The 9210-nt window shown below is 43.1% G+C and overlaps 1 protein-coding gene across 1 annotated transcript; it reads left to right on the forward strand.

Annotated features, from left to right (window-relative positions):
* Window positions 1–491: 491 nt before the first annotated feature.
* Window positions 492–3999, forward strand: LOC149822890 (uncharacterized). Its single transcript, XM_089981304.1, has 3 exons — window positions 492–1010; window positions 1829–1960; window positions 2070–3999. The coding sequence occupies exons 1-3, from the start codon at window positions 522–524 to the stop codon at window positions 3639–3641; spliced, it is 2193 nt and encodes a 730-aa protein (XP_089837430.1). The 5' UTR covers window positions 492–521; the 3' UTR covers window positions 3642–3999.
* Window positions 4000–9210: the final 5211 nt, after the last annotated feature.

Below are 9210 nucleotides of genomic sequence, written 5' to 3' on the forward strand. Positions count from 1 at the left end.
GATTCAGCGGCAAGGGACGCCAGCCGTGAGTTTCGAACTTGTTTTTTTTTAAAAGCAAGCTGGGGTTAGGCAGACCTCACTAGTTATTATTATCGTACCTATTGGATTTTGAACCTGCAACGTCCCACCACAAGGAGACGTGCACTGACAGCCGTAGATACCATACGTATCGGCCGAATCTGACAACACTGTGTTGACGAATAAATGAATAGATAAAACAAGGATGTGGAGCAACCCGACAAACCAAACCACTTACCCGAACCGTTTCGAACATGAAACGCTCATATACAAATACACCATAATTTAAGGGTAATATAGTCATTCCAGCAAGGGTGCAGCCGACCGTTACTCGGAAACCAGATGGGCAGCGAGGGACCTGCTGGTCCTTTCGGAAATTATGTCAGAACGAGGGTAATTTAGTCATTTCATGACTACCTCCCTCGACCTCCAAGTCCTTCTATCAGATCGAGAAATTCTCTCTCTACTGTGCGTTGTATCGCGTCCGAGAGGAGACGGAGACAATGAAGTGCGAAGCCACGCAGAGATTTCCGGCGAAGATTTTTTCGTCCGTGTCCGCCCGAACGGAGAACCCGCCCTCCGATCCGGCGGAGACTCGGAGGCCCCACCACCGGAGGAGGCGCAGCAACAGCAGGATCCGGCTCAGGAGGGAGGGCGGCGGAGCGGCAGCCGGCGTCGCCCATAGGGCCAGCAGCCCTGCGACCCCGCTGCTGACGTGGAAGTTCGACGGCCGCGACGACGACGGGGACGGAGGAGAGAAGACGGAGGAGAAGAAGAAGAAGAAGAAGAAGAAGAAGAAGAAGAAGAGGCAGACGCAGGAATCCGGCCGGGAGGGAAATGGCAGCGGCCGGAGGAAGGGGAGGGGAGAGCAGCCTGTCGGAATCATCTCCGCGAGGAGGCTCGCCGCCGGGTTGTGGCGGTTGCACCCGGCCGAAGCGTCGGTCTTCCGCGGGCGCACTGGCCGGACACTCCACAGCCCGGTGGGATCCGAGGTACTCTCTCTCTCTCTCCAGATGGGATCTGTTTCCATCGTTCTGCGTTTGGATTTTTTGACTCCGTTCTCGATCTTAGCCCGTGAATGGCGAGATTTTGAGTCATAGTTCAATACGTCGTGGTTTTTACTCCATTTTTAGGGATTTGTTAAGGTTTTTGGGATAGAACGGATTAGGATATGGTGAGTCGATCGGCGTTAGTTCTTCATTTCTGAGGTTTTTTGTAAAATTTTTTAGGGTTGTGACGGTTGCTACTTCAAATCGATTTTTATTTTTTTATTTTTTTGGGAGCAAGTTGCTGACACTTAGTTGTCCCATTTGAAATTTTAAATGTGGTTCAAGTTTTGGTATTTTTTGTGGATATTTTTCCTTTCATCCAGGAACTATTTTTTCTTTTTCTTCTTATTTCTATTAAGAAATCGTTTTGCTATTATTGGCCAAGGGAGGGGGTGTTTTGGGGTCCTCTTTTTCTCTTTTATTTGTGATATTCTTGTTAACTTATTGCAGCATTAAAATTCACTTCTTTGTTTTGTTACTTTTGTTTGAAATTTTGAGGTTTTGAACTTTTTTGGGCAAGCTTTTATACCCTTAACAATGTTTGAACTTTTTATCCTTTTCTCTATGTAAGGAAAAATGACTCTTTTTCCTTAGGAAATTTGACTTTGTTTTTTTTTTCCCTTTTTAAGATTTGTTGTTTGTACTATGAGGAAATAGGTTTGGTTTTGCTCATTTTTAAGCTAAGATCTTTTGAATTTTCAGAAAGGGCTTTTGGGTGAGCTTCAAATTTGTTCTCTGAATTGTGCTTCTCTTTCTTGTAGGTTTTGTTGGGGCATCTTGGGAATTCATTTCTCCATGACCCAACTGGTGCAAAATGTGGGTTGAAACAATGGGATCGTCAATCACAGAGTCCAGTTTCGATCTCGCGTAAGATGAATAATTTCTGTCATAAGGTATGTTATTATGATTATAACAAGCTGAAGTATCACGGATATGTTTTATGGGATTTGGTCGTTTGGTGTGCGTGGTTCATTTTACTTACTGTGTTCGATTCTATTTCAGCTTGAATCATCTGTTGTATTTCCCGATCCTGCTATGGAGCGCGCAACAAAGTGGGATCCAGGATGCCCAAAAATAAATGATGAAGTCTACAGGTGCTATAACCAACTGAGATTTCTAAAAGATCAACATGAGCCTACTTCTTCAATTGTTTCAGTTCTGCAGTCAGAACTTGATCTGGCTAGAGTGCGTGTGCATGAGCTCGAGGCTGAACATAGATCCTCGAAGAAAAAGGTTGATCATTTCTTGAAGAAACTTGCAGAGGAAAGGGCAGCATGGAGAAGCAGAGAGCATGAGAAGATAAGGTTGGTGATTGACGGGGTAAAGGAGGACCTGAACAGGGAAAGGAAACACAGGCAACGGGTGGAGATTATGAACACAAAGTTGGTGAATGAGCTTGCAGAGGCCAAGTTAACTGCAAAACGATTCATGCAAAGCTATGAAAAAGAGAGGAAGGCTAGGGAACTCGTGGAGGAAATCTGTGATGAGCTTGCCAAGGAGATTGCAGAGGACAAGGCTGAAGTTGACGCACTGGAGAGAGAGTCCATCAAAATGAGGGAAGAAGTTGAAGAAGAGCGGAGGATGCTGCAGATGGCTGAGGTATGGCGGGAAGAAAGAGTCCAAATGAAATTGGTGGATGCGAAACTGACACTTGAAGATAAGTATTCACAGTTAACCAAACTCCAGGCTGAGTTAGAGGCATTTCTAAGATCTAGAAGCACTGGAGATCCTATGGAATTGAAAGAGGCAGAGATTCTCAGGAATGCAATAAGCTCAATAAAGATTCAAAACATAAAAAAATTCTCGTATCAGCCTCCTACATCAGAGGATGTCTTCTCAGCCTTCGAGGATCTCCATTCTGGTGAGGCAAATGAGAAGGAGATAAAAACGTGTTTTGGCTTTGAACCTGATATGGGCTGCTACAGCCCTGTGGGTCGCAGCTCCAAGATTCACACTGTGAGTCCGGAGGTTGGTGGTTTCAATGAAAATCGTTTGCAGACATATGCAGAGGCAATAAATCAGAATGATACTTTAGAGGAAGATGGAAGTGTTTGGGACTCGGGCAGTCAAGGGGAGGAGCAGGGTTCTAGCAATTCACCTGATGGAAGTGATCCATCCTTTATTGGGCACCATGAAGAGAGTAACTTTTCAGGGGGTGTAACAGAATGGGAAGAGAATGCTGATAATATCTCCGTGACCCCAGAAATTGATGTGTTTTTTCCAGCATCTGGAAAGCAATCAAAAAAGAAACCTTTGTCAGTTTCCAGGATCTGGCGGTCATTACCGAGTAATGGCGATCTGTTTAAGTCAATTCCAGTGGAAGTGACAAATGGGAGGATTTCTAACAGGGTGGTATCTCCAGATAGGGTATCTGGTGATGGAGTTCTTACTCCTGGGAGTATAGAGCAGTGGAGCTCGCCTGACGCTGGCATTCCCCATATAACCCGAGGGATGAAGGGGTGCATTGAGTGGCCACGGGGCACTCATAAAAGCAGCTTGAAGGCAAAGTTGTTGGAGGCTAGAGTTGAATGCCAGAAAATTCAGCTGAGACAGGCCCTTAAACAGAAGATCTAACGATCAGCCTTATCCAGTACATTAGACAGACTGCCTGTAAGATGGGAAAGTTTTGAGCTTAGCTGCCATTGTCTCTCAAACTCAATGTGCAATGATAGTAAACTTCACCTGTTAGTTGTACTATTCTTGTATTAACCAGTGGAAGCATATGATTTAAACTAGTGATGATGGTAGAGATATCTTTTGGCTAGTAGAGAAATCACCTTTCTCTTCTTTTTTGTAACAACAGGTTGGAGTCGTTGGACTGCCAATTGTAAGCTCTGTACAACCAGCGTTTTTGGCTTGTCACCCCTATCTTCTTTTTATTGTACTACAGTAAATTATTTTTGGATCAGGTAAGAAAATTTTCATTTATTTCAACTCCCTTATTTATCATGATACTTCTCTTATTCCAATTATTGACAGTTTCATATCCTAAGGTCTTCTAGATGGAGAAATAATCTTTTCTTGCAATCTGGTCTTGTATAGAGAAGAATGGTATGCAACATTCTCACTATTGGCTTGTTATGTTGAACTATTTCATCATTGTGGCAAATGAATGAGCTTCTTGTATGATTTTTTTATTATGAGATCTAAAAGTTGTATTTTGTATTTTTTCACTGATGTGCATTAAATAAAAGGAATCAAGTGTCCTATAGATTTAAGATGACCTCTCTATGCTATGACTGTTCACATTCCAGTGATGGAACCAACATTTGTAATGAGAGAACTAATCATGAGTCAGCAGTACAAATTGGCATGCATGTCATTTACAGTCAATAGATGTTTTCCATTGCAACTTTTCTCGTAAATTAGAGGAATTGGAGCTTCTTTTCTTTCATCAAATAATAGTCCAAACTTGTGGCTGCAACTATCCAACTCCACTTTTATCAAAATCACAATTGAAACCAAGATACTTCGTGTTTGGATTCATGATTCTAATATGATCAATGGGCTAATGCACACAACGGTTTATAATTTAGTGATCAGAAACCCAAGATCAGTATATTAACAAAGGCAGGAAGAGTTGGTTGTGGACTTCAACAACTCAAAATGCTTTGGTTCCATGACTAAGCATATATTGTATATCAACTAGGGCCGGCGGTATATCAAACCTGGGTTTAAGGGAATGGAAATAAACCAAAACCGACTTTGATAAAGGGGTTTTGTACAACTGGCTAGGCCAATTAAATTTGTATTGGATTTTGTTGTGATAGCCTTACCCGATTTTGTGTATGGGGTTGTTAATTGCCGAATCTGTTATGTGGATGCATTTTTTTAGCATAAACAGATCTATGGTTTTTGTTGAAAAGAAACATAAATTAGTGTTCACGCTGGATTTTTAAAGCCTTAAAGAAATCAGTTTTTCACTTGTTGAAATCAGTTTTTCACTTGTTCTCACTTTGGGTTTTAAGACCATATGATAGAGGTTCCTACGGGATGTTCTTTTTTATCGGTTTTAGGGACTGATGTTCATGTTGAATATGAGTTTCATAGGGATCTGCTCATATGCTTTTTATATCATGTGTGTGGTTATTTTTGTACCTTTGTTCTGCCATTGTAAAGAAAAAAAATTTGTTGTAGACTCCATCCGGGATTACAGTATGATTGTGATTAAATCTGGATCGCTGTCTTTGAGTAATTACGTTGCTTGTATATCGATTTTCCTTGTTTCACTCATATCGGTTCCTGTTTATACTAATTTTCAAAATTATGTGACTTGATCCCTATTCCAGCAATTCATGTTGGGTGTGGCTTACATTAAACCTGTGTTTATAAATCTACTTTAAAGTCTGGGCACTAATCTGCGTTTCTTGTAAAATTTTAGATTTGGAAATTTCATCTTTTAACATGTATAAATCCTTATTGACCATGCCTATATAGATCTTGTTTTGTTGTTCATGCATACATGGGCTTGTGTTGGGTTGATGGATCGACATCTGAACATAGGTTTCTCAACATAGTTGTCGAGCTTTAGATCCTTGGTCGTGCCTTGCTTTAAAGCATGTTTAAACTGGGCTTTGAATCAGATCCTGATCTGACCCTGATCCGCCAACCCGTTAGGGTTAAAACTCGCAGGGTCGAGGGTTTCTTTTAAAAACCTCTCCCCAGCTTCGCTGCATACCTCCTCTCTTACAAAAAAGGGAAACCCTTTTGAGGGTTTCCCGTTTTGCTCACTTCCCCCATGCTTTAAAAACATGCAAGGGGAGGGGAGGCCTTCACCTCGCAGCCTCTCTCTCTCTCTCTCTCTCTCCTTGCGTACGACAGCACGGACGATGCCGCCCCCCTCTTCCGGGCATGTTCTTCTTCTGCCTTCCTCTCTTTTTTCCTCTAGTTGCCGGAGGGCCAGCAGGAGGCTGCCGGCCCCTGCCGTGCCCTTCCTCCCTCTCACACCCTTTGTCTTCTTCCTCATCTTCTTCTCTCCTATTTGTCGTGCCCTCCCTCTCTTTGAGTTGGCCGGTGGCCCTTGCCATGCCCTCCCTCTCTCTGAGTTGGCTGGAAGACCGGTGGCCCCTGCCGCAGCCTTCCCTCCCTGCGTTCATCCTCTCTCGCCTCCCTCTGGGCTCTGCCCTCCCTGCGTGCGACTGAGTTGACGTCGCCGGCCACCCATCGATACCGGCTCCCTCACAGGTAAGCCTCCACGATCTCTCCTCCTGTGTTCCTCTTCCACCTCCCTTTTCCTTTGCGTGCGTCGGGAGGACGGCAGGAGGCCAGTGCCCCCCTGTCGCGCATCCCCTCTCTCTGTGTTCGTTGGAAGGCTGGCAGGAGGTCGGCGGCCCCCTGTCGTGCCTTCCATCTCTCTCTCCCTTTCTGTTGCTGGCAGGCAAGGGCTTGCCTCCTGTCGTGCCTTCTATCTCTCTCTCCCTTTCTGTTGCTGGCAGGCAAGGGCTTGCCCCCTGACGCCTCGTGGAGTTCCGGCAGGTAGGGGCTCGCCCCCTGCCACCTCTCAATTCTGGGCAGGCAGGGGACGCCCCTGCTGCCTCTTAGTTCTGGGGAGGCAGGGGACGCTCCCTACTGCCCCTCTATTTTCGGCAGGCAGGGGCTCGCCCCATGTCACTCCTCTAATTTTAGCAGGCAGGGGCACGCCCCTACCGCCTCCCTTTTTCGTCTGGCAAGGGTGATGCCCCTGCCTGATTTCTCTTTTCAGTAGGACCAAATGGGTCTCTGCTTGTTGGTAGGAGCTGTTAGTGCACGTCACCATGTGTTGGGATGTTGCAAGTTCAAAACCCTAAGGTATGTTGTATTTCGGGTTGGGGCCAGCTTAACCCCGACCTTTGGGTTAACCGGGCAGGACTGTGCTCAACCAGGATTGTCGAGCCCATGCATGCCGCCCCTTCTTCCACTGCATGGAGTCGACCCCAACTCGGTCAATGCTTCTTGTATTTTAATAAGCACTTATAATTGTTTGTAGTTTGCACTACGGATCCCACTCGTGCCCCACCACTCGAGCCCTACATCACCTACCCTTGTAGGCGCACGCAATGACACAACCTCCCGAGGTATGAGAAAGTTGCACGAGGACTTTGGATAAATTAAATAAAGTTTTTGGATATTAGATAATGCCAAGTGATATTTACATGCATATAACTTTGTGATCTCATATTCTTTACTTGTCTTTATTTATCTGAAATTTAAGTATTTTTTGTATTCTACATGCATAGGCTTGTGCTATAGTAAAATTCCTGTTACTGCTCCTTGTACTTGTTTTCTGTTGACGTTGCACTGTAGATACTTAGTTTTGCTAGTACATGGTTGTTCTTTTGCCGCCCTTAGGCAAGCCTTACAGGGTGTGCGGGTGCACATACCATATTTTGCACCCTTCAAAAAGAGTGTGAAATTGAGTACAAACACTATAGTGTCGAGAAGAGGGCCTTCTTAGTGCAAGGCTTAACTACTCGAGTACGAAAGCCTACTTTTTAAAGCTAGCATTCCTTTTGTGAGTTGCTAGATGCAACTAATTGCATTTATCTTGTCGTCGTCGTGCTGCATATGCTTAGATTTGCTAGTATTAATTATAGCTTGTGTTCCATTTGTGTATTGCTAGATGCAACTAATTGTACCCCAAGTCAATTACTCGAAAGGAATGATTGGATCCACGGTGATCCCAAGACTTGTTTTAGATTTCATGTTTCATAGTGATTGAGCATGCCAAGTATATTACTGCTTTAAGTCATACGAAATACTGTGTGGGGTTATCCTTCGAGAAACCCATGACCTACTGTCATCGCTGAACCTTTTTGACAGGTACGGTATGTTCACTACAATGAGTAGTATGACAGGTTGTTGAGCACCTCGAGTTGTGCAATAAGCACTCTATTAAGATAAATAAAATTAATGATGTTCACCTCTACAGGTCAAATGCTCAAAGAGCTATGCATGTCAAGATTGAACCAAATGAATTGCAACATATTGAATATTCATCTTTTATCGTAGTCGTACTTTCAAAAAGGTACAACTATACTTTTAGACAAGTACGTCACACTGATATTACAATGCTTGGGATGATGAGGTTGTGACAACCTCGATGCGTGTAAATAACACATTGTTGAGATCACATAAATGAGAATGATTCACCTTCATAGGCAAGATGCTCGAGTTGGTTGAGAGACCAAAGCATGCAGAATGTGTCTTCAGTTAATTAACACCTGACGCACCCATTCGAATTGCTAACTCTCATCAAAAGAGAGGACGAAAATATACAAAACTCTGATGGACAAGCCATTAATGGTAGTTTCGGGCAAAAGACTTAGCTTTCTCAGTCATCGAAAAAAAGGGCTACAAAAGATAGCTTTCAGGCACTTCTGCAAAAGTTGGATGCATCCATTAGAACAAATGGCCTTTGGAGAATTCTCTTTCGGTCACCGACCGTCCCCTTAGGAGAGGACTCAACTAACTATTCGAGGTATTAAAAATACATGGCATAATAGACCCTCAAACTAGTCTCAATCGTTTCTACGATTTGTGCCTTGTGCGTACCCGCAAGGCCGGCTAATATCGAAACATAAATTAACCCGTTCTCATTGTTAGTTGAATTGTTCATGCCTGCTGTGACATTATACTTGTTAGTTAAACTACTTATGTAGTGCTTTACTTGTATTAATTAATTAGCCGTGCTAGTTAACTGCACATAATGTTGCTTACATCTTGTGTTGTCTATTTTCTTCAGTTTAGATGTTCTTTGCATATGTTGCTCAAATTTAATTTCTCGCAATTACAAATACTACTACTGCTTTCAATGAAATAAACTGTTTGTCTTGTAATGTCCTACTTTATTTATTCTATATTGTCTATTTGTGCACCTACCAATTTATTGTGAAACTGACTCATTTCATGGGCATGTGATGTATAGGTCAATGCGGTTTGCAATGATACGATGACATGATGAGATCAAGATATGACTTTTTTCCTGACGTTTCGCTCCTGAAGATATTTTGGTAAATTTGTATAAAGGTTTTCTTGAAAATCTCTCTTTTGTACAAGTTTTAAACCATTAAAAATTGTATTTTCATAATCTATTTGGTTTCTTAAATGTACGAGTTCCAAATCTATTTGTAAAAGAAAGTTTACGCTATAATGCGCCTAAGGTCCA

Source organism: Nuphar pumila, chromosome 11 (genome assembly GCF_984573655.1).
Source record: "Nuphar pumila chromosome 11, dmNupPumi1.hap1.1, whole genome shotgun sequence".
Lineage (NCBI taxonomy): Eukaryota > Viridiplantae > Streptophyta > Magnoliopsida > Nymphaeales > Nymphaeaceae > Nuphar > Nuphar pumila.

Bases quoted from the DNA above. Each gene is read 5' to 3' on its own strand.
- LOC149822890 (XM_089981304.1), top strand. From the start codon at position 522: ATGAAGTGCGAAGCCACGCAGAGATTTCCGGCGAAGATTTTTTCGTCC. The intron at 1,011-1,828 runs GTACTCTCTCTC...TCTTTCTTGTAG, and splicing joins ACAGCCCGGTGGGATCCGAG to GTTTTGTTGGGGCATCTTGG. The intron at 1,961-2,069 runs GTATGTTATTAT...ATTCTATTTCAG, and splicing joins TGAATAATTTCTGTCATAAG to CTTGAATCATCTGTTGTATT.